The 25,956-nt window shown below is 45.5% G+C and overlaps 1 protein-coding gene across 2 annotated transcripts; it reads left to right on the top strand.

Annotated features, from left to right (window-relative positions):
* The first annotated feature begins 134 nt into the window (after nucleotides 1–134).
* LOC108703580 (segment polarity protein dishevelled homolog DVL-2-like) lies at nucleotides 135–25,279 on the top strand. 2 transcript variants are annotated; one of them, XM_041589013.1, is made up of 15 exons: nucleotides 135–514; nucleotides 6,379–6,448; nucleotides 10,918–11,063; nucleotides 11,136–11,236; nucleotides 16,223–16,349; nucleotides 16,442–16,532; nucleotides 16,633–16,702; nucleotides 17,544–17,683; nucleotides 17,752–17,828; nucleotides 17,911–17,978; nucleotides 22,461–22,595; nucleotides 22,795–22,944; nucleotides 23,224–23,400; nucleotides 23,476–23,700; nucleotides 23,802–25,279. In XM_041589013.1, the coding sequence occupies exons 1-15, from the start codon at nucleotides 354–356 to the stop codon at nucleotides 24,251–24,253; spliced, it is 2,190 nt and encodes a 729-aa protein (XP_041444947.1). In that variant the 5' UTR covers nucleotides 135–353; the 3' UTR covers nucleotides 24,254–25,279. The 2 variants fall into 2 exon arrangements, with proteins under 2 accessions (XP_041444947.1, XP_041444946.1); XM_041589012.1 differs by having other exon boundaries at nucleotides 204–514; nucleotides 16,220–16,349.
* The last annotated feature ends 677 nt before the right edge of the window (nucleotides 25,280–25,956 follow it).

Raw genomic sequence — 25,956 nt, 5'->3', positions numbered from 1 at the left:
GTGGGCGGCTCTTAGAGCCGGAGCATAAGCCACTGAACTCGTTGTGACTGGGCGAGCGGAACATGAAGGGGAGAGGCTCCTTTAGTAAAAGGCGTATAGTTACTTAGGCTCCACCCACTCACGCAAGAACGTCTGGCAGAGGAGATTGTCACGTGACGAATAGAGTTCAGGGCGGGGAACTTTGTGACGCAGACGCACTGTTTTGTCCACGAATAGGTGTGTCCCAGTTAGCTCCGCCCAGGACTACGTGTTTCCGTCAGACGCCGGCCCTGGGGCTGCTGGGATTCGTGCGGCGGTAGAGGCCGCTGCGGGTTGTACGTGAGGCCGGGGTTTGGGCTGCACTAGGCCGCAGAATGGCGGAGACTAAAGTGATTTACCATCTGGATGAGGAGGAGACCCCGTACCTGGTGAAGGTCCCTGTCCCGTCCACTGACATCCGCCTGAGGGACTTCAAGGCTGCGCTGGGCCGAGGCCACGCCAAATATTTCTTCAAGGCCATGGACCAAGACTTCGGGTACTACTCGCCCCTCCCCCTGTGTAACTCCTCCCCCTCCCCAATATCTCTCCTCTCACTCTCCTAATATGTACCCCAATATCTCTCCTCTCCTAATATGTACCCCAATATCTCTCCTCTCCTAATATGTACCCCAATATCTATCCTAAGATGTACCCCAATATCTCTCCTCTCCTAATATGTACCCCAATATCTATCCTAAGATGTACCCCAATATCTCTCCTCTCCTAAGATGTACCCCAGTATCTCTCCTCTCCTAAGATGTACCCCAATATCTCTCCTCTCACTCTCCTAATATGTACCCCAATATCTCTCCTCTCACTCTCCTAATATGTACCCCAATATCTCTCCTCTCCTGATATGTACCCCAATATCTCTCCTAATATGTACCCCAATATCTCTCCTCTCCTAATATGTACCCCAATATCTCTCCTCTCCTAATATGTACCCCAATATCTCTCCTCTCCTAAGATGTACCCCAATATCTCTCCTCTCCTAAGATGTACCCCAATATCTCTCCTAAGATGTACCCCAATATCTCTCCTCTCCTAAGATGTACCCCAATATCTCTCCTAAGATGTACCCCAATATCTCTCCTCTCCTAAGATGTACCCCAATATCTATCCTAATATGTACCCCAATATCTCTCCTAATATGTACCCCAATATCTCTCCTCTCCTAATATGTACCCCAATATCTCTCCTAATATGTACCCCAATATCTCTCCTCTCCTAAGATGTACCCCAATATCTCCTCTCCTAATATGTACCCCAATATCTCTCCTAATATGTACCCCAATATCTCTCCTCTCCTAATATGTACCCCAATATCTATCCTAATATGTACCCCAATATCTCTCCTATCCTAATATGTACCCCAATATCTCTCCTCTCCTAAGATGTACCCCAATATCTCTCCTCTCCTAAGATGTACCCCAATATCTCTCCTCTCCTAAGATGTACCCCAATATCTCTCCTCTCCTAAGATGTACCCCAATATCTCTCCTCTCCTAAGATGTACCCCAATATCTCTCCTAAGATGTACCCCAATATCTCTCCTAAGATGTACCCCAATATCTCTCCTAAGATGTACCCCAATATCTCTCCTAAGATGTACCCCAATATCTCTCCTCCTAATATGTACCCCAATATCTCTCCTCTCCTAATATGTACCCCAATATCTCTCCTAATATGTACCCCAATATCTCTCCTAATATGTACCCCAATATCTCTCCTCTCCTAATATGTACCCCAATATCTCTCCTCTCCTAAGATGTACCCCAATATCTCTCCTCTCCTAAGATGTACCCCAATATCTCTCCTCTCCTAAGATGTACCCCAATATCTCTCCTCTCCTAAGATGTACCCCAATATCTCTCCTAAGATGTACCCCAATATCTCTCCTAAGATGTACCCCAATATCTCTCCTTGTATGTACCCCAATATCTCTCCTCCTAATATGTACCCCAATATCTCTCCTCTCCTAATATGTACCCCAATATCTCTCCTAATATGTACCCCAATATCTCTCCTCTCCTAATATGTACCCCAATATCTCTCCTCTCCTAATATGTACCCCAATATCTCTCCTAATATGTACCCCAATATCTCTCCTAATATGTACCCCAATATCTCTCCTAATATGTACCCCAATATCTCTCCTAATATGTACCCCAATATCTCTCCTAATATGTACCCCAATATCTCTCCTATCCTAATATGTACCCCAATATCTCTCCTCTCCTAAGATGTACCCCAATATCTCTCCTCTCCTAAGATGTACCCCAATATCTCTCCTCTCCTAAGATGTACCCCAATATCTCTCCTCTCCTAAGATGTACCCCAATATCTCTCCTCTCCTAAGATGTACCCCAATATCTCTCCTAAGATGTACCCCAATATCTCTCCTAAGATGTACCCCAATATCTCTCCTAAGATGTACCCCAATATCTCTCCTAAGATGTACCCCAATATCTCTCCTCCTAATATGTACCCCAATATCTCTCCTCTCCTAATATGTACCCCAATATCTCTCCTAATATGTACCCCAATATCTCTCCTAATATGTACCCCAATATCTCTCCTCTCCTAATATGTACCCCAATATCTCTCCTCTCCTAAGATGTACCCCAATATCTCTCCTCTCCTAAGATGTACCCCAATATCTCTCCTCTCCTAAGATGTACCCCAATATCTCTCCTCTCCTAAGATGTACCCCAATATCTCTCCTAAGATGTACCCCAATATCTCTCCTAAGATGTACCCCAATATCTCTCCTAAGATGTACCCCAATATCTCTCCTTGTATGTACCCCAATATCTCTCCTCCTAATATGTACCCCAATATCTCTCCTCTCCTAATATGTACCCCAATATCTCTCCTAATATGTACCCCAATATCTCTCCTCTCCTAATATGTACCCCAATATCTCTCCTCTCCTAATATGTACCCCAATATCTCTCCTAATATGTACCCCAATATCTCTCCTAATATGTACCCCAATATCTCTCCTAATATGTACCCCAATATCTCTCCTAATATGTACCCCAATATCTCTCCTAATATGTACCCCAATATCTCTCCTAATATGTACCCCAATATCTCTCCTCTCCTAATATGTACCTAATATGTATCCCAATATCTCTCCTCTCCTAATATGTACCCCAATATCTCTCCTCTCCTAATATGTACCCCAATATCTCTCCTCTCCTAATATGTACCCCAATATCTCTCACTCTCCTAAGATGTACCCCAATATCTCTCCTAAGATGTACCCCAATGTCTCTCCTCTCCTAAGATGTACCCCAATGTCTCTCCTCTCCTAAGATGTACCCCAATGTCTCTCTTCTCCTAAGATGTACCCCAATGTCTCTCCTAAGATGTACCCCAATATCTCTCCTCTCCTAATATGTACCCCAATATCTCTCCTCTCCTAATATGTACCCCAATATCTCTCCTCTCCTAATATGTACCCCAATATCTCTCCTCTCCTAATATGTACCCCAATATCTCTCCTCTCCTAATATGTACCCCAATATCTCTCCTCTCCTAATATGTATCCCAATATCTCTCCTCTCCTAATATGTACCCCAATATCTCTCCTCTCCTAATATGTACCCCAATATCTCTCCTCTCCTAATATGTACCCCAATATCTCTCACTCTCCTAAGATGTACCCCAATATCTCTCCTAAGATGTACCCCAATGTCTCTCCTCTCCTAAGATGTACCCCAATGTCTCTCCTCTCCTAAGATGTACCCCAATGTCTCTCCTCTCCTAAGATGTACCCCAATGTCTCTCTTCTCCTAAGATGTACCCCAATGTCTCTCCTAAGATGTACCCCAATATCTCTCCTCTCCTAAGATGTACCCCAGTATCTCTCCTCTCCTAAGATGTACCCCAGTATCTCTCCTCTCCTAAGATGTACCCCAGTATCTCTCCTCTCCTAAGATGTACCCCAGTATCTCTCCTCTCCTAAGATGTACCCCAGTATCTCTCCTCTCCTAAGATGTACCCCAGTATCTCTCCTCTCCTAAGATGTACCCCAGTATCTCTCCTCTCCTAAGATGTACCCCAGTATCTCTCCTCTCCTAAGGTGTACCCCAGTATCTCTCCTCTCCTAATGTGTACCCCAGTATCTCTCCTCTCCTAATGTGTACCCCAGTATCTCTCCTCTCCTAATGTGTACCCCAGTATCTCTCCTCTCCTAATGTGTACCCCAGTATCTCTCCTCTCCTAATGTGTACCCCAGTATCTCTCCTCTCCTAATGTGTACCCCAGTATCTCTCCTCTCCTAATGTGTACCCCAGTATCTCTCCTCTCCTAATGTGTACCCCAGTATCTCTCCTCTCCTAATGTGTACCCCAGTATCTCTCCTCTCCTAATGTGTACCCCAGTATCTCTCCTCTCCTAATGTGTACCCCAGTATCTCTCCTCTCCTAATGTGTACCCCAGTATCTCTCCTCTCCTAATGTGTACCCCAGTATCTCTCCTCTCCTAATGTGTACCCCAGTATCTCTCCTCTCCTAATGTGTACCCCAGTATCTCTCCTCTCCTAATGTGTACCCCAGTATCTCTCCTCTCCTAATGTGTACCCCAGTATCTCTCCTCTCCTAATGTGTACCCCAGTATCTCTCCTCTCCTAATGTGTACCCCAGTATCTCTCCTCTCCTAATGTGTACCCCAGTATCTCTCCTCTCCTAATGTGTACCCCAGTATCTCTCCTCTCCTAATGTGTACCCCAGTATCTCTCCTCTCCTAATGTGTACCCCAGTATCTCTCCTCTCCTAATGTGTACCCCAGTATCTCTCCTCAGTCTCCTAATAATATAGCTTATTGTGTGCCCAGAACATTCCTTCTCTGTATATTTGTATTTATACATATGGGAGGAGGAGGTGCCATATTGATTCCCTTAGACAGTACAGTATGAGGGTATAGCTTATTGTGTGCCCAGAACATTCCTTCTCTGTATATTTGTATTTATACATATGGGAGGAGGTGCCATATTGATTCCCTTAGACAGTACAGTATGAGGGTATAGCTTATTGTGTGCCCAGAACATTCCTTCTCTGTATATTTGTATTTATACATATGGGAGGAGGTGCCATATTGATTCCCTTAGACAGTACAGTATGAGGGTATAGCTTATTGTGTGCCCAGAACATTCCTTCTCTGTATATTTGTATTTATACATATGGGAGGAGGAGGAGGTGCCATATTGATTCCCTTAGACAGTACAGTATGAGGGTATAGCTTATTGTGTGCCCAGAACATTCCTTCTCTGTATATTTGTATTTATACATATGGGAGGAGGAGGAGGTGCCATATTGATTCCCTTAGACAGTACAGTATGAGGGTATAGCTTATTGTGTGCCCAGAACATTCCTTCTCTGTATATTTGTATTTATACATATGGGAGGAGGAGGAGGTGCCATATTGATTCCCTTAGACAGTACAGTATGAGGGTATAGCTTATTGTGTGCCCAGAACATTCCTTCTCTGTATATTTGTATTTATACATATGGGAGGAGGGAGGTGCCATATTGATTCCCTTAGACAGTACAGTATGAGGGTATAGCTTATTGTGTGCCCAGAACATTCCTTCTCTGTATATCTGTATTTATACATATGGGAGGAGGGAGGTGCCATATTGATTCCCTTAGACAGTACAGTATGAGGGTATAGCTTATTGTGTGCCCAGAACATTCCTTCTCTGTATATTTGTATTTATACATATGGGAGGAGGAGGTGCCATATTTATTCCCTTAGACAGTACAGTATGAGGGTATAGCTTATTGTGTGCCCAGAACATTCCTTCTCTGTATATTTGTATTTATACATATGGGAGGAGGAGGTGCCATATTGATTCCCTTAGACAGTACAGTATGAGGGTGGAGCTTATTGTGTGCCCAGAACATTCCTTCTCTGTATATTTGTATTTATACATATGGGAGGAGGAGGTGCCATATTGATTCCCTTAGACAGTACAGTATGAGGGTATAGCTTATTGTGTGCCCAGAACATTCCTTCTCTGTATATTTGTATTTATACATATGGGAGGAGGAGGTGCCATATTGATTCCCTTAGACAGTACAGTATGAGGGTATAGCTTATTGTGTGCCCAGAACATTCCTTCTCTGTATATTTGTATTTATACATATGGGAGGAGGAGGTGCCATATTGATTCCCTTAGACAGTACAGTATGAGGGTATAGCTTATTGTGTGCCCAGAACATTCCTTCTCTGTATATTTGTATTTATACATATGGGAGGAGGAGGTGCCATATTGATTCCCTTAGACAGTACAGTATGAGGGTATAGCTTATTGTGTGCCCAGAACATGGGTGTAATTGTCTCTCATTACAGGGTAGTGAAGGAGGAGATATCAGATGACAATGCCAAGCTGCCGTGCTTTAATGGGCGTGTGGTGTCGTGGGTAAGTACCTGGTGCCCAACTCTCTGGTTACACAACTGACTCTGAAACATCTCTGGGCTTCTCGTTCTGTCTGTCATTGTGTCTGAGCCTTTCTCTTCTTTAGCTCTGACGTTGTAACTCTTCTCATTTCTCTATGGGAGGCCATTGAGTAAGAGAACAGATTTCTGTGTGAGACTTGAGAATATAGGGTGTAATTGTGGGAGTAATGGGGAATATAGGGTGTAATTGTGGGAGTAATGGGGAATATAGGGTGTAATTGTGGGAGTAATGGGGAATGTAGGGTGTAATTGTGGGAGTAATGGGGAATATAGGGTGTAATTGTGGGAGTAATGGGGAATGTAGGGTGTAATTGTTGGGAGTAATGGGGAATATAGGGTGTAATTGTGGGAGTAATGGGGAATGTAGGGTGTAATTGTGGGAGTAATGGGGAATATAGGGTGTAATTGTGGGAGTAATGGGGAATGTAGGGTGTAATTGTGGGAGTAATGGGGAATGTAGGGTGTAATTGTGGGAGTAATGGGGAATGTAGGGTGTAATTGTTGGGAGTAATGGGGAATATAGGGTATAATTGTGGGAGTAATGGGGAATGTAGGGTGTAATTGTGGGAGTAATGGGGAATATAGGGTGTAATTGTGGGAGTAATGGGGAATATAGGGTGTAATTGTGGGAGTAATGGGGAATGTAGGGTGTAATTGTGGGAGTAATGGGGAATATAGGGTGTAATTGTGGGAGTAATGGGGAATGTAGGGTGTAATTGTTGGGAGTAATGGGGAATATAGGGTGTAATTGTGGGAGTAATGGGGAATGTAGGGTGTAATTGTGGGAGTAATGGGGAATATAGGGTGTAATTGTGGGAGTAATGGGGAATGTAGGGTGTAATTGTGGGAGTAATGGGGAATGTAGGGTGTAATTGTGGGAGTAATGGGGAATGTAGGGTGTAATTGTTGGGAGTAATGGGGAATATAGGGTGTAATTGTGGGAGTAATGGGAATGTAGGGTGTAATTGTGGGAGTAATGGGGAATATAGGGTGTAATTGTGGGAGTAATGGGGAATATAGGGTGTAATTGTGGGAGTAATGGGGAATGTAGGGTGTAATTGTGGGAGTAATGGGGAATGTAGGGTGTAATTGTGGGAGTAATGGGGAATGTAGGGTGTAATTGTTGGGAGTAATGGGGAATATAGGGTGTAATTGTGGGAGTAATGGGGAATGTAGGGTGTAATTGTGGGAGTAATGGGGAATATAGGGTGTAATTGTGGGAGTAATGGGGAATGTAGGGTGTAATTGTGGGAGTAATGGGGAATATAGGGTGTAATTGTTGGGAGTAATGGGGAATATAGGGTGTAATTGTGGGAGTAATGGGGAATGTAGGGTGTAATTGTGGGAGTAATGGGGAATGTAGGGTGTAATTGTGGGAGTAATGGGGAATGTAGGGTGTAATTGTGGGAGTAATGGGGAATGTAGGGTGTAATTGTGGGAGTAATGGGGAATATAGGGTGTAATTGTGGGAGTAATGGGGAATGTAGGGTGTAATTGTGGGAGTAATGGGGAATGTAGGGTGTAATTGTGGGAGTAATGGGGAATGTAGGGTGTAATTGTTGGGAGTAATGGGGAATGTAGGGTGTAATTGTGGGAGTAATGGGGAATGTAGGGTGTAATTGTGGGAGTAATGGGGAATGTAGGGTGTAATTGTGGGAGTAATGGGGAATGTAGGGTGTAATTGTTGGGAGTAATGGGGAATGTAGGGTGTAATTGTGGGAGTAATGGGGAATGTAGGGTGTAATTGTGGGAGTAATGGGGAATGTAGGGTGTAATTGTGGGAGTAATGGGGAATATAGGGTGTAATTGTGGGAGTAATGGGGAATGTAGGGTGTAATTGTTGGGAGTAATGGGGAATGTAGGGTGTAATTGTGGGAGTAATGGGGAATGTAGGGTGTAATTGTGGGAGTAATGGGGAATGTAGGGTGTAATTGTGGGAGTAATGGGGAATGTAGGGTGTAATTGTGGGAGTAATGGGGAATGTAGGGTGTAATTGTGGGAGTAATGGGGAATGTAGGGTGTAATTGTGGGAGTAATGGGGAATGTAGGGTGTAATTGTGGGAGTAATGGGGAATGTAGGGTGTAATTGTGGGAGTAATGGGGAATGTAGGGTGTAATTGTGGGAGTAATGGGGAATGTAGGGTGTAATTGTGGGAGTAATGGGGAATGTAGGGTGTAATTGTGGGAGTAATGGGGAATGTAGGGTGTAATTGTGGGAGTAATGGGGAATGTAGGGTGTAATTGTTGGGAGTAATGGGGAATGTAGGGTGTAATTGTGGGAGTAATGGGGAATGTAGGGTGTAATTGTGGGAGTAATGGGGAATGTAGGGTGTAATTGTGGGAGTAATGGGGAATGTAGGGTGTAATTGTGGGAGTAATGGGGAATGTAGGGTGTAATTGTGGAGTAATGGGGAATGTAGGGTGTAATTGTGGGAGTAATGGGGAATGTAGGGTGTAATTGTGGGAGTAATGGGGAATGTAGGGTGTAATTGTGGGAGTAATGGGGAATGTAGGGTGTAATTGTGGGAGTAATGGGGAATGTAGGGTGTAATTGTGGGAGTAATGGGGAATGTAGGGTGTAAATTGTGGGAGTAATGGGGAATGTAGGGTGTAATTGTGGGAGTAATGGGGAATGTAGGGTGTAATTGTGGGAGTAATGGGGAATGTAGGGAGTAATTGTGGGAGTAATGGGGAATGTAGGGTGTAATTGTGGGAGTAATGGGGAATGTAGGGTGTAATTGTGGGAGTAATGGGGAATGTAGGGTGTAATTGTTGGGAGTAATGGGGAATGTAGGGTGTAATTGTGGAGTAATGGGGAATGTAGGGTGTAATTGTTGGGAGTAATGGGGAATGTAGGGTGTAATTGTGGGAGTAATGGGGAATGTAGGGTGTAATTGTGGGAGTAATGGGAATGTAGGGTGTAATTGTGGGAGTAATGGGGAATGTAGGGTGTAATTGTGGGAGTAGATGGGGGTAATGGGTAGGGTGGTAGGCTAATTGTGGGAGTAATGGGGAATGTAGGGTGTAATTGTGGGAGTAATGGGGAATGTAGGGTGTAATTGTGGGAGTAATGGGGAATGTAGGGTGTAATTGTGGGAGTATGGGGAATGTAGGGTGTAATTGTGGGAGTAATGGGGAATGTAGGGTGTAATTGTGGGAGTAATGGGAATGTAGGGTGTAATTGTGGGAGTAATGGGGAATGTAGGGTGTAATTGTGGGAGTAATGGGGAATGTAGGGTGTAATTGTGGGAGTAATGGGGAATGTAGGGTGTAATTGTGGGAGTAATGGGGAATGTAGGGTGTAATTGTGGGGTAATGGGGAATGGGGGTAATGTTAGGGTGTAATTGTGGGAGTAATGGGGAATGTAGGGGTGTAATTGTTGGGAGTAATGGGGAATGTAGGGTGTAATTGTGGGAGTAATGGGGAATGTAGGGGTGTAATTGTGGGAGTAATGGGGAATGTAGGGTGTAATTGTGGGAGTAATGGGGAATGTAGGGTGTAATTGTGGGAGTAATGGGGAATGTAGGGTGTAATTGTTGGGGAGTAATGGGGAATGTAGGGTGTAATTGTGGGAGTAATGGGGAATGTAGGGTGTAATTGTGGGAGTAATGGGGAATGTAGGGTGTAATTGTGGGAGTAATGGGGAATGTAGGGTGTAATTGTGGGAGTAATGGGGAATGTAGGGTGTAAATGTGGGAGTAATGGGGAATGTAGGGTGTAATTGTGGGAGTAATGGGGAATGTAGGGTGTAATTGTGGGAGTAATGGGGAATGTAGGGTGTAATTGTGGGAGTAATGGGGAATGTAGGGTGTAATTGTGGGAGTAATGGGGAATGTAGGGTGTAATTGTGGGAGTAATGGGGATGTAGGTGTAATTGGGGAGATGGGGAATGTAGGGTGTAATTGTGGGAGTAATGGGGAATGTAAGGGTGTAATTGGGGAGTAATGGGGAATGTAGGGTGTAATTGTGGGAGTAATGGGGAATGTAGGGTGTAATTGTGGGAGTAATGGGGAATATAGGGTGTAATTGTTGGGAGTAATGGGGAATATAGGGTGTAATTGTGGGAGTAATGGGGAATGTAGGGTGTAATTGTGGGAGTAATGGGAAATGTAGGGTGTAATTGTGGGAGTAATGGGGAATGTAGGGTGTAATTGTTGGGAGTAATGGGGAATATAGGGTGTAATTGTGGGAGTAATGGGGAATATAGGGTGTAATTGTGGGAGTAATAGTGAATATAGGGTGTAATTGTGGGAGTAATAGTGAATATAGGGTGTAATTGTGGGAGTAATAGTGAATGTAGGGTGTAATTGTGGGAGTAATGTGTAGTTGCCACTAGTAGTAACACAATCAGGACCATTTCTATCTGCCGTCAGTGTAAGACTGTGGCCCCTGTATGTTTAATTACTACCCCCCCCGTGTCTCTGGTACAGCTCGTGTCCTCCGAGGGTTCTCAGCCGGATTCTGCACCCCCAGCTACAGAGGTCAGACCTGAACCCCCTCCTGTTCCACCCCCCGTGCCACCGCCCCCAGCAGAGAGAACCAGTGGGATTGGAGATTCCCGGCCTCCCTCCTTTCAGTAAGTAAAAGGGGAGGGGCCCCGGGGCCCGCTCTCTGCAGGTACTCACTGTGTTTATGTTCCTCTCTCCAGTCCCAACGTGTCGGGCAGTACTGAGCAACTGGATCAGGACAACGAGTCTGTCATCTCCATGCGCAGAGACCGAGTCAGGCGGAGAGAGAGCAGTGAGCAAGGTGAGGTACTGACCGTATAATGCTGCCCACTGTTACTATGATTGGGGGACACCAGCATTAATACTATGGCTGTTGGGTACCTGCATTAATACTATGGTTGTGTGGTACCAGCATTAATACTATGGTTGTGTGGTACCAGCATTAATACTATGGCTGTGTGGTACCAGCATTAATACTATGGCTGTGGGGTACCTGCATTAATACTATGGTTGTGTGGTACCAGCATTAATACTATGACTGTGTGGTACCAGCATGAATACTATGGTTGTGTGGCACCAGCATTAATACTATGGCTGTGTGGTACCAGCATTAATATTATGGCTGTGTGGTACCATCATTAATACTATGGCTGTGTGGTACCAGCATTAATACTATGGCTGTGTGGTACCAGCATTAATACTATGGCTGTGAGGTACCAGCATTAATATTATGGCTGTGTGGTACCAGCATTAATACTATGGCTGTGAGGTACCAGCATTAATACTATGGCTGTGTGGTACCAGCATTAATACTATGGCTGTGAGGTACCAGCATTAATATTATGGCTGTGTGGTACCAGCATTAATACTATGGCTGTGAGGTACCAGCATTAATACTATGGCTGTGTGGTACCAGCATTAATACTATGGCTGTGAGGTACCAGCATTAATACTATGGCTGTGTGGTACCAGCATTAATACTATGGCTGTGTGGTACCAGCATTAATATTATGGCTGTGTGGCACCAGCATTTATACTATGGCTGTGGGGTACCACCATGAATACTATGGCTGTGGGGTACCACCATGAATACTATGGCTGTGGGGTACCAGCATTAATATTATGGCTGTGGGGTACCAGCATTAATATTATGGCTGTGGGATACCAGCATTAATACTATGGCTGTGTGGTACCAGCATTAATCCTATGGCTGTGGGGTACCAGCATTAATACTATGGCTGTGGGGTACCAGCTTTAATACTATGGCTGCGGGGTACCGGCATCAATACTGTGGCTGCGGGGTACCGGCATCAATACTGTGGCTGTGGGGTACCGGCATCAATACTGTGGCTGTAGGGTACCGGCATCAATACTGTGGCTGCGTGGTACCTGCATTAATATTATGGCTGTGTGGTACCTGCATTAATACTATGGTTGTGTGGTACCAGCATCAATACTATGGCTGTGAGGTACCAGCATTAATACTATGGTTGTGTGGTACCAGCATCAATACTATGGCTGTGAGGTACCAGCATTAATACAATGGTTGTGTGGTGCCAGCATTAATACTATGGTTGTGTGGTACCAGCATGAATACTATGGTTTTGTGGCACCAGCATTAATACTATGGCTGTGAGGTACCAGCATTAATACTATGGCTGTGGGGTACCAGCATGAATACTATGGCTGTGGGGTACCAGCATTAATACTATGGCTGTGTGCTACCAGCATTAATACTATGGCTGTGAGGTACCAGCATTAATATTATGGCTGTGTGGTACCTGCATTAATACTATGGCTGTGTGGTACCTGCATTAATACTATGGCTGTGGGGTACCTGCATTAATACTATGGCTGTGGGGTACCAGCATCAATACTATGGCTGTGTGGTACCAGCATTAATACGATGGTTGTGTGGTACCAGCATTAATACTATGGCTGTGTGGTACCTGCATTAATACTATGGCTGTGTGGTACCAGCATTAATACGATGGTTGTGTGGTACCAGCATTAATACTATGGTTGTGTGGTACCAGCATTAATACTATGGTTGTGTGGTACCAGCATTAATACTATGGCTGTGTGGTACCTGCATTAATACTATGGCTGTGGGGTACCTGCATTAATACTATGGCTGTGGGGTACCTGCATTAATACTATGGCTGTGGGGTACCTGCATTAATACTATGGCTGTGGGGTACCTGCATTAATACTATGGCTGTGGGGTACCAGCATTAATACGATGGCTGTGTGGTACCAGCATTAATACTATGGCTGTGTGGTACCAGCATTAATACTATGGTTGTGTGGTACCAGCATTAATACTATGGCTGTGAGGTACCAGCATTAATACTATGGTTGTGTGGTACCAGCATCAATACTATGGTTGTGTGGTACCAGCATCAATACTATGGCTGTGTGGTACCAGCATCAATACTATGGCTGTGAGGTACCAGCATTAATACAGTGGTTGCGTGGTGCCAGCATTAATACTATGGCTGTGAGGTACCAGCATTAATATTATGGCTGCGTGGTACCTGCATTAATACTATGGCTGCGTGGTACCTGCATTAATACTATGGCTGTGTGGTACCTGCATTAATACTATGGCTGTGTGGTACCTGCATTAATACTATGGCTGTGGGGTACCTGCATTAATACTATGGCTCTGTGGTACCAGCATTAATACTATGGCTGTGTGGTACCAGCATTAATACTATGGCTGTGTGGTACCAGCATTAATACTATGGCTGTGTGGTACCAGCATGAATACTATGGCTGTGTGGTACCAGCATCAATACTATGGCTGTGTGGTACCAGCATCAATACTATGGCTGTGTGGTACCAGCATCAATACTATGGCTGTGAGGTACCAGCATTAATACAGTGGTTGTGTGGTGCCAGCATTAATACTATGGCTGTGTGGTACCAGCATTAATACTATGGCTGTGAGGTACCAGCATTAATATTATGGCTGTGTGGTACCTGCATTAATACTATGGCTGTGTGGTACCTGCATTAATACTATGGCTGTGTGTTACCTGCATTAATACTATGGCTGTGGGGTACCAGCATTAATACTATGGCTGTGTGGTACCAGCATCAATACTATGGCTGTGTGGTACCAGCATTAATACTATGGCTGTGAGGTACCAGCATTAATATTATGGCTGTGTGGTACCTGCATTAATACTATGGCTGTGTGGTACCTGCATTAATACTATGGCTGTGAGGTACCAGCATTAATACTATGGTTGTGTGGTACCAGCATCAATACTATGGCTGTGAGGTACCAGCATTAATACAGTGGTTGTGTGGTGCCAGCATTAATACTATGGCTGTGAGGTACCTGCATTAATACTATGGCTGTGTGGTACCAGCATTAATACTATGGCTGTGAGGTACCTGCATTAATACTATGGCTGTGTGGTACCAGCATTAATACTATGGCTGTGTGGTACCAGCATTAATACTATGGCTGTGTGGTACCAGCATTAATACTATGGCTGTGTGGTACCAGCATTAATATTATGGCTGTGTGCTACCAGCATTAATACTATGGCTGTGAGGTACCAGCATTAATACTATGGCTGTGAGGTACCAGCATTAATATTATGGCTGTGTGCTACCAGCATTAATACTATGGCTGTGGGGTACCAGCATTAATATTATGGCTGTGGGGTACCAGCATTAATACTATGGCTGTGGGGTACCAGCATTAATACTATGGCTGTGGGGTACCAGCATTAATCCTATGGCTGTGGGGTACCAGCATTAATCCTATGGCTGTGGGGTACCAGCATTAATCCTATGGCTGTGGGGTACCAGCATTAATACTATGGCTGTGGGGTACCAGCTTTAATACTATGGCTGCGGGGTACCGGCATCGATACTGTGGCTGCGTGGTACCGGCATCAATACTGTGGCTGTAGGGTACCGGCATCAATACTGTGGCTGCGTGGTACCTGCATTAATACTATGGCTGCGGGGTACCTGCATTAATACTATGGCTGTGGGGTACCTGCATTAATACTATGGCTGTGGGGTACCTGCATTAATACTATGGCTGTGTGGTACCTGCATTAATACTATGGCTGTGGGGTACCTGCATTAATACTATGGCTGTGGGGTACCTGCATTAATACTATGGCTGTGGGGTACCTGCATTAATACTATGGCTGTGGGGTACCTGCATTAATACTATGGCTGTGGGGTACCTGCATTAATACTATGGCTGTGGGGTACCTGCATTTATACTATGGCTGTGGGGTACCTGCATTAATACTATGGCTGTGTGGTACCAGCATTAATACTATGGTTGTGTGGCACCAGCATTAATACTATGGCTGTGTGGCACCAGCATTAATATTATGGCTGTGGGGTAGCAGCATTAATCCTATGGCTGTGGGGTACCAGCAGTAATCCTATGGCTGTGGGGTACCAGCATTAATCCTATGGCTGTGGGGTACCAGCATTAATCCTATGGCTGCGGGGTACCAGCTTTAATACTATGGCTGCGGGGTACCAGCTTTAATACTATGGCTGCGGGGTACCAGCTTTAATACTATGGCTGCGGGGTACCAGCATTAATACTATGGCTGCGTGGTACCAGCATTAATACTATGGCTGTGTGGTACCTGCATTAATACTATGGCTGTGGGGTACCTGCATTAATACTATGGCTGTGGGGTACCAGCATTAATACTATGGCTGTGTGGTGCCTGCATTAATACTATGGCTGTGTGGTGCCTGCATTAATGCTATGGCTGTGGGGTACCAGCATTAATGCTATGGCTGTGGGGTACCTGCATTAATGCTATGGCTGTGGGGTACCTGCATTAATGCTATGGCTGTGGGGTACCAGCATTAATGCTATGGCTGTGGGGTACCTGCATTAATACTATGGCTGTGGGGTACCAGCATTAATACTATGGCTGTGTGGTACCTGCATTAATACTATGGCTGTGGGGTACCAGCATTAATACTATGGCTGTGTGGTACCTGCATTAATACTATGGCTGTGTGGTACCTGCATTAATACTATGGCTGTGTGGTACCTGCATTAATACTATGGCTGTGTGGTACCTGCATTAATACTATGGCTGTGGGGTACCAGCATTAATACTATGGCTGTGTGGTACCAGCATTAATACTATGGCTGTGTGGTACCTGCATTAATACTATGGCTGTGGGGTACCAGCATTAATACTATGGCTGTGTGGTACCAGCATTAATACTATGGCTGTGGGGTACCTGCATTAATACTATGGCTGTGTGGTACCAGCAGGTGTTGACAGAGGGGTGAATGGACGGACAGAGCGGCACCTGTCTGGGTATGAATCTTCCTCGACTCTATTGACCAGTGAGATTGAGACGAGTATCTGTGATTCGGAGGAGGACGACACCATGAGCAGGTACTGTGGCCCCGGCAGGATTCTGAGAGCCCCAGGGAGTGGGTGTGGCTTCAATTGTGCAGGTCTCTAAGCCAATGGGATTGTTCCCTCAGGTTCAGCAGTTCCACGGAGCAGAGCAGTGCCTCACGCCTTCTGAAACGGCACCGACGCAGACGCAAGCAGAGACCCCCACGTCTGGAGAGGGTGAGTTATGAGCAGGGGGAGATGGGTAATTTGCACCTCTTTATTGTACTTTACTCTATTGTTACTACTTCACTGTAACATTCTCTTTTGTCTCCGACAGACGTCATCATTCAGCAGCATCACCGACTCCACCATGTCCCTAAACATCATCACAATCACACTGAACATGGGTAAGTTGTATCAGCAGTCAGAACCAGCAGTGCAGAGAAAGGGACAGACACAATGACAGTTACACAGAACTATAAACCCAGTGAGAATGAGGAATGAATGGATATTGGGAAGTTGTATCAGGAGTCAGAAGCAGCAGTGCAGAGAAAGGGACAGACACAATGACAGTTACACAGAACTATAAACCCAGTGAGAATGAGGAATGAATGGATATTGGGAAGTTGTATCAGGAGTCAGAGGCAGCAGTGCAGAGAAAGGGACAGACACAATGACAGTTACACAGAACTATAAACCCAGTGAGAATGAGGAATGAATGGATATTGGGAAGTTGTATCAGGAGTCAGAAGCAGCAGTGCAGAGAAGAGAAAGGGACAGACAGACAGTAGGGGGAATACATGGATTTTGGGAAGTTGTATCAGGAGTCAGAGGCAGCAGTGCAGAGAAGAGAAAGGGACAGACACAATGACAGTTACACAGAACTATAAACCCAGTGAGAATGAGGAATGAATGGATATTGGGAAGTTGTATCAGGAGTCAGAAGCAGCAGTGCAGAGAAAGGGACAGACACAATGACAGTTACACAGAACTATAAACCCAGTGAGAATGAGGAATGAATGGATATTGGGAAGTTGTATCAGGAGTCAGAGGCAGCAGTGCAGAGAATGAGGAATAAATGGATATTGGGGAGTAGAATTAGAGTGTCAGTGTTTGGGAGCCAATTGAAATGGGGCAGGGGGCAGTCCATGGAGCTCAGGCTTAGTTACACCCCACGAGGCTGTGGGAGGGGCAGTAGTAGGGGCGTGTCCGTGTGCAGTTCTTTAACCCTTCCTTCTCCCCCACCAGAGAAGTACAATTTCCTGGGCATCTCTATCGTGGGGCAGAGTAACGAGCGGGGAGACGGGGGCATTTACATTGGCTCTATAATGAAGGGCGGAGCTGTGGCAGCTGACGGCAGGATTGAACCCGGGGACATGTTGCTACAGGTGAGTGTGGCCCCTCCCATGCTGAATAAGGAGATGACCCCCCTGTACTGAAGTGTCTGTCTCTGCAGGTGAATGACATTAACTTTGAGAATATGAGCAATGACGACGCAGTCCGTGTGCTGAGGGATATTGTCCATAAACCGGGGTAAGGGGGTGTGGCCTGGGGCAATGAATAGCCTGAGGGGGTGTGGTTTTCTTCCTTTAATTCTACTCTGACTTTCTTACAGGCCCATTGTCCTGACCGTGGCCAAGTGCTGGGACCCCTCCCCTCAGGGGTACTTTACTCTCCCCCGCAGTGAGTGACCCCCTGTTATACAGAAGCTTCCTCTTGTAACCCCCAACTTACACTACATTCTACTTGTGCTGCCTCATTGCTTCTACCTCTGTCTCCTCCCCTTCTCGTTCCATATCATGTGACCCCGTGCTGTCTCCTCCCCTGTCCCACTCTCCCCATATCATCTGACCTAGCGCTGCCTCCCGCCCCTCCATTTCCCCCATATCATGTGACCCAGCTCTGTCTCCTCCCTCTGCCCCTCCTTTCCTCCTCCTCCCTAGCGGGGTCAGATAGTTTGGGGGGAACAGAACAGCAGCAGGATATTGAGGCAGTTAGCTGGGTGACAGTTAGAAAATCTAAGGTGGGCAAAAGGAAAATGGAGGCTGATCCGGAGATTATACATCGCAACAAATTTGCCAGATTGTGTGAAGATGATGGGAGTATGAACTCTGGATTGGCAATTCTAGATGGGGCTGATCTCTCTAACAGCCGGGAGAGCAGTTTCTCTAGTAGTGGTGGGGAGGAGAGTAGAGTCTAAGCACATTGTGGTTGTAGGGGACTCAATTATTAGGAAAGTGGATAGGGGAATTTGTCGTCCGGATCGCTACAACCGAACAGTTTGCTGTCTACCTGGTGCCAGGGTTCGGCATGTGGTTGATCGGATAGACAAATTATTGGGTGGGGCTGGGCACGACCCAGCTGTCTTAGTGCATATCGGTACTAATGACAAAATAAATGGGAGATGGAAGACCTTAAAGAATGATTTCAGGGATCTAGGCTCTAAGATCAAGGAAAGGTCTTCCAATGTCATCTTTTCTGAAATTTTGCCTGTGCCACGTGCAAGTTTAGGAAAACAGCGGGAGATTAGGGAGCTAAATGTGTGGCTCAAGTCTTGGTGTAGGAAGGAAGGGTTTGGGTTCCTAGAGCACTGGGCTGATTTTTCCTTGGGGTACAACCTATACAGCCGTGACGGTTTGCACCTCAATGGAAGGGGGTCCGCGGTGCTAGGGGAAAGAATGGCTAAGAGGTTGGAGGAGTGTTTAAACTAGGCAAGAGGGGGGTGAGATAAAGAATTATGGGGGAGCTAGGGTAGATGGGGCAGTGGGGTTAGTAAGGGGTCATGGGGGAGGAGTGAGGGGGGCATACAGTTTACCAGCTAAGGAGGTCCCTCTGTTACAAGGAAAACAGAATAATACTAAGTTAACATATAATTCTCCACTAAGTAATGCACATTTCACAAGTAAAAGTAGTAACCTCGGCTGTATGCTGCAAATGCACGGAGTTTGTCAGGTAAAATGGGAGACCTGGAATTAATTGCTCTAAACATTATGATATAATTGGTATCACTGAGACCTGGTGGGATGAAACATGTGACTGGATTGTGAATTTAAATGGTTACACCCTTTTTAGGAGGGACAGAGGGATTAAATAGCGGGTGGAGGAGTGTGTTTGTATGTAAAGCCTGAATTAAAGCCATGCGCTAAAGAAATAACAATAGCTGCCACTGGTGAGGGTGTAGAATCCCTCTGGGTAGAGATTTTGACTGGGCAAAAGGTAACAAAAAGAATTATCATTGGTGTATGTTATAAACCACCTGGTATAAGTGTCGAGTATGAAGCCCAGCTACTCTTGCAGATACAAGCGGCTTCACAGCTGGGTCAAGTTGTTGCTATGGGTGACTTCAATTATCCAGACATTGACTGGGGTAATGGGGTTGCTAAGACACAAAAAGCTCGTAGGTTTGTAAATATGCTGAATGACAACTTTTTATTCCAGCTCGTTCAAGAACCTACTAGGAATAACTCTCTTTTGGACCTTGTAATAACTAACAATACTGAACTCATCTCTAACATTTGTGTGGGTGAGGGGCATTTAGGGAATAGTGATCATAACATGGTCTCCTTTGAGATTCTGTTGCAGAAGCAATTCTATAAGGGAGGAACTAAAACACTAAATTTCAGACGTGCAAACTTTGACAGTATAAGGGCATCTCTGCAACATATTAAGTGGGAAATGCTTTTCACAGGGTTAAACACAGAACAAAAATGGGAAGTCTTTATAATAAATCTACTTGTCAGTATATTCCACTTGTAAGCAAGGAACGTCGTTGCAAAGCAAAACCTTTTTGGTTCAATAGAAGCGTTGGTGTTGAGGTGGGTAAGAAAAGACCTGCTTTTAAGGCTTTCAAGTTAGCTGGGACAGCCGAAACATTTATAGGGTACAAGGAGGCCAATAAATCATGCAAAGAAGCTATAAGGCAAGCTAAAATTGCTATAGAAAAGGATATTGCAGCAAGCAGTAAAAATAATCCAAAATTATTTTTTAAATATGTTAATAGTAAAAAAAATGAAGCAAGAAGGGGTGGGACCCTTAATATCAGAGGGGGGTCAGCTGGTTGATGAAAACAAAAAAGCGCAGATTCTGAACTCATATTTTTCATCTGTCTACACAAATGAGGAATCAGTAAGTGAAGGTTTCCTTCTTAACAGTCCCAATTCCAGTAATACAACTAATGATGCATGGTTCACACATGAAGAAATTCAAAAGAGACTAGAACATGTTAAAATTAACAAAGGTCCAGGGCCAGACGGTATTCATCCCAGGGTAATTAGCGAGCTTAGCTCTGTGATTGCCAAACCTCTTTACTTCATTTTTCAGGATTCATTGAGATCTGGCATAGTGCCGAGAGACTGGCGAATTGCTAATGTGGTGCCTCTATTCAAAAAAGGATCCCGTTCTCAGCCTCAAAACTATAGGCCAGTTAGTCTGACGTCAGTATTAGGAAAGCTTTTCGAAGGGTTAATAAAGGATAAGATACTGGACTTCATAGCAAATCATAATACTATGAGTTTGTGCCAGCAGGGTTTTATGTGTAATAGATCTTGCCAGACTAACTTAATTTCTTTTTATGAGAAGGTGAGTAGAGACCTTGATTCTGGGATGGCAGTGGATGTGATTTACTTAGACTTTGCTAAAGCATTTGATACAGTGCCACACAAAAGGTTACTGGTTAAATGAAGGAATGTTGGCCTGGAACATAGTATTTGTACCTGGATAGAGAACTGGCTAAAAGATAGACTACAAAGAGTGGTGGTAAATGGAACATTTTCTAATTGGACCAGTGTTGATAGTGGAGTACCGCAGGGCTCTGTACTAGGTCCCTTGCTTTTCAACTTGTTTATTAATGACCTGGAGGTGGCCATTGAAAGTACTGTTTCTATTTGTGCAGATGAGACTAAATTGTGCAGAACTATAGGTTCCATGCAGGATGCTGCCACTTTGCACAGTGATTTGTCTAAACTGGAAAACTGGGCAGCAAACTGGAAAATGAGGTTCAATGTTGATAAATGCAGGTTATGCACTTTGGCAAAAATAATATAAATGCAAGTTATACACTAAATGGCAGTGTGTTGGGAGTTTCCTTAAATGAGAAGGATCTTGGGGTCTTTGTAGATAACACGTTGTCTAATTCTGGGCAGTGTCATTCTGTGGCTACTAAAGCAAATAAAGTTCTTGTATAAAAAAGGGCATTAACTCAAGGGATGAAACATAATTGTGTCTCTTTATAGGTCCCTGGTGAGGCCTCATCTGGAGTATGGGGGCAGTTTTGGACTCCAGTCCTTAAGAGGGATATAAATGAGCTGGAGAGAGTGCAGAGACTAAGTGCAACTAAACTGGTTAGAGGGAGGGAAGAGTTAAATTATGAGGGGAGACTGACAAGGTTGGGGTTGTTTTCTCTGGGGGAAAAAAGGCGCTTGCGAGGGGACATGATTAGACTTTACAAGTACATTAGAGGACATTATAGACAAATAGCAGGGGACCTTTTTACCCATAAAGAGAATCACGTACCAGAGGCCTCCCCTTCAGACTAGAGGAAAAGAAGTTTCATTTAAAGGAACAGAGTAGGGGGTTCATCACAGTGAGGACAGTGAGGTTGGGGAATGCACTGCCGGGTGATGATTCAGTTAATGACTATAAGAGGGACTTGGATGATTTCTTGGACAGACATAATACAAAGGCTATTGTGATACTAAACTCTATAGTTAGTATAGATATGGGGATATATCATTTATGTGACAGTAGGGAGGGGGGTGTGTATGGGGCTGGGTTTTCATTTGGAGGGGTTGTACTTGATGGACTTTGTCTTTTTTCAACCCAATTTAACTATGTAACTATGTAACTATGTAACTATGTAACTATGTAACTATATCACATGACCCAGTGCTGTCTCCTCTCCTGTCCCTCTTTCCCCATATCATGTGACTTAGCTCTGTCTCGTCCCCCTGCCCCTCCTTTTCTCCCCCATATCATGTGACCCAGCAATGTCTCTTCCCCATCCCTCTCTCCCCATATCATGTGACCTTGCACTGTTTCCTGCCCCTCCTTTTCTCCCCCATATCATGTGACCTAGCGCTGTCTCTTCCCCCTGTCCCTCCTTATCCCTCAATGTGACAGACCCCAGTACTGAGCCCCTCCTGACCTCTCACCCTTTATCCCTGACAGATGAGCCCATCCACCCTATTGATCCTGCTGCCTGGGTCTCCCACTCAAGCGCCCTGAGCGGATCCTTCCCAGTGTACCCCGGGAGCGCCTCCATGAGCAGCATGACCTCCAGCACCTCTGTCACTGAGACTGAGCGTAAGTCTGATTCCTGCCGGAGGGGGCCCCCAGGCTGCGTCTCTAAGTGGGGGTTGCTCTGACACTGCCGCTCTCTATACAAGAGCTCATCAGGCCACTGGCCACACATTGTTTATGTAAAGACGTGGAAGGAAAGAGTTAATAGGATCAGTAATGTGACGGATATAATTGTCTTATTTAACCCTTTGTGTGCCTGCAGTTTCCCATGCGCTCCCAGCAGTGTCGCTCTTCAGCCTCTCCATACACACTGACTTGGCTTCTGTTGTGAAGGTCATGGCTTCCCCCGAATCCGGCCTTGAGGTCCGAGATCGCATGTGGCTGAAAATCACCATTCCCAACGCCTTCCTGGGTGAGACCCTCTCCACTGCGTTGGTATCGCCTCCTTCCTCCTGTGACTTGTTTCTGGGGTGTAGGGGCGGCTTGGTTGTACTGGTGGTACTAGTGGCAGCAAAAAATGAACAAATATTGCCCTCACCTTTCTATGTATGTGGGTTGCTTCAGATAGCGCAGGCCTTACTTGTTGGGACTGTAATATAGGGGGGCTTGCCCGCAGCCCCTTCCACATGTTAACACACACACAGCCCTGTACCCCCACCCTACACTGTATGTCCCGTTGCTCCTGCTGCAGGTTCTGATGTGGTGGACTGGCTCTATCACCACGTGGAGGGATTCCAGGACCGGCGAGAGGCTCGCAAGTTTGCCAGTAACCTGCTGAAGGCCGGCTTCATTCGCCACACAGTGAACAAGATCACATTCTCCGAGCAGTGTTACTATATCTTTGGGGATCTGACTGGCTGTGAGAACTGTGAGTAGAGCAAATTGAGCCAGGGAGCTGGGGGCACTGGGGCAAATAGTTACTGAGTATTTGCCTCTCTTCCAGATATGGCCAACCTCTCTCTGAATGACAATGATGGATCCAGCGGCGCTTCTGACCAGGACACTCTGGCTCCTCTTCCCCTCCCTGGGGCTTCCCCATGGCCTCTACTCCCCACCTTCTCTTACCAGTATCAAGCCCCACACCCGTACAGCACTCAGCCACCTGCCTACCATGAGCTCTCCTCATACAGCTATGGCATGGGCAGTGCGGGCAGCCAGCACAGCGAGGGTGAGTCATGGGGGGGGTGTACTGGAGATATACCCAAATAATCTGGATCTTGGACTTGTCCCTCCTACTCTCTAATATTGCTCTGTTTTTCTGTCCCACAGGCAGCAGAAGCAGTGGATCCAACCGCAGCGATGGGGGTCGGGGCATGCAGAAGGATGACCGTTCTGGAGTGGGTGGGGGGGACTCGAAGTCGGGATCTGGTAGTGAGTCTGAGTATTCCACCCACAGCAGCATAAGGAGAGTAGGTGGTGGGGAGGCTGGTCCCCCCAGTGAGCGATCCACTTCATCCCGACTTCCACCTCACCATCCACCCTCTGTTCACTCCTATGCTGCTCCTGGTGTCCCTCTCTCCTACAATCCAATGATGCTCATGATGATGCCGCCCCATTCATTACCTCCACCTGGGGTTTGTCCTCCCAATTCTTCTGTACCACCTGGAGCTCCACCTCTTGTACGGGATCTTGCGTCTGTTCCCCCGGAGCTGACTGCCAGCCGCCAGTCTTTCCATATGGCCATGGGCAACCCTAGTGAGTTCTTTGTGGATGTCATGTGACACTAAGGAGCGGTTATTTATTGCTGCCCCTTCCTACTCCTGGGCTCTGTATGTACACTCCGCATGTCTCTAGTGTTTATAAGGTCACTATTGCATTTCAGTATAGGGCAGGGAAGCCCCTCACTGCATGGACCCTGGCTCTCATACAAGGGACAAGCTCCTCGACCCGTAACGAAGGATAAGAATGGGAAGCCCACCACAGGTGGGTAAATATCCATATGATGCAACTGAATTTCCTTCGCTATAAATGGCGGATCCTCCAAGTCGCGTTTTCTTATGGGAGAAATCAGGAATTGGATCATTTCCTCCCCATCTATGTTGATGCTATAGTTAGTTATGATGTCATAACCCAGTGATGTCACTCTGAAGTGGGGAACGTCCCCATTTGTTACCGTAGGGTTCTTAATTTAACCCACCAGTTTTTATGAAAGAGCTGAAATGAACAAAGGGGAAATGTCCTAATATTGACGACATAACCTCTGCCTGTTGTTAAACACTAAAGCTGTAGCACCCCCAGGATCTGAGGGGTCCATTGTACACTCCTATCTACACGCACATGTATGTATCTCTACACAGACGGTACTTGCCCCGTAAGGTGCAGTGATAATAATGAAGTATGTTACCAGTGTATATGAATAATGTGCCCCACGTGGGGCTGGGAGAGACTGGGCAGCCTTTCTGCCCCACAAGACACTGCTTCTCTTCCACCAGCAGAAAGCCTTCTCTTTGCTATGTTACATTACCAATAGATATTCCTTTGTATTTTTACACCTAACGCTGTAGCTGTGAAACTGACCCCCAACCTTCTATTCCGGTGCCTCTGCTCCACTTCTGTGCCTTCTCACACCAACCAGAAAATGCCTTAGAGTTGGGTCCGGATGATGGTGGGGCTGGGATTGTGGCCCTCAGGGTATCTTGAGATATTGCTCTACCCTGGGGGCAAAATAAGTGCCTCGGTTACTTGCCTCTTATTGTATTTATTACTTTTTTAGTGCATAAACCTCAGTAATAAAGCAATTAAACGTTGTTTTTTATAGTAAGAAACTCTTTTGTGTCCTACATGATATTCCTCGTTGGCCAAAAACTGGGGATTGCCTTTAACCTTCTGAGTTCTGCCTTTGCCCACCTACAGAGCCAGCTCAAGAGGTTCTTGGTTTGATGAACCTCGACTGATTGGGTCTAATCTCAACTGTCTGGGCTGTTTGCATTAGAGAACCAATCAGCTCTGCTCCAGCCACCAATAAGCCTAGCAGTGCCATATTATACTGCATGGAATGACTATGGAACGTTCCTGTGTTAGATCTTTCCTCCAGTATTTGTAGAGGTCTCCTCTATTTGCATATGACACGAGTTTCTTTTGAAAAGCTAATGGGAAGGTAAAAGAACTGGGAGCCCTTGAAGGGAGAAGGAAGGGAGTGCCAGATAAAAAGGGGAGTTGAGAGAAGGTGGTGGAAGGACGTGAAGACAGTCTGCCAAAGTGATTTATGTGAGTTGAAGGAGAGGGTTGAGCTATGGAGCAGAAAAGATGTAGTGGTTTGAAGGAGAAAGCAGAGTAGGAATTTGAGAGAATAAAAGGGAAAGAAGCTAGTATAAGAATGCAAAGGAGAAGTTCATATGGGAAGTGGGTAGAAAGGGATGGAGCAGAAATAGTGGGAGATGGGGGCTATGAATAGAATAAGGGTAGTAGGGTAAATGAGGAGGGG

The sequence above is a fragment of the Xenopus laevis genome, chromosome 3S (genome assembly GCF_017654675.1).
Source record: "Xenopus laevis strain J_2021 chromosome 3S, Xenopus_laevis_v10.1, whole genome shotgun sequence".
NCBI classification, from domain to species: Eukaryota; Metazoa; Chordata; class Amphibia; order Anura; family Pipidae; genus Xenopus; species Xenopus laevis.
Note: the sequence above shows the minus strand (reverse complement) of the source record. Positions and strands in the feature narration are given on the sequence as shown.

Bases quoted from the DNA above. Each gene is read 5' to 3' on its own strand.
- LOC108703580 (XM_041589012.1), top strand. From the start codon at position 354: ATGGCGGAGACTAAAGTGATTTACCATCTGGATGAGGAGGAGACCCCG. The intron at 6,449-10,917 runs GTAAGTACCTGG...TCTCTGGTACAG, and splicing joins ATGGGCGTGTGGTGTCGTGG to CTCGTGTCCTCCGAGGGTTC. The intron at 16,533-16,632 runs GTGAGTTATGAG...TGTCTCCGACAG, and splicing joins GACCCCCACGTCTGGAGAGG to ACGTCATCATTCAGCAGCAT.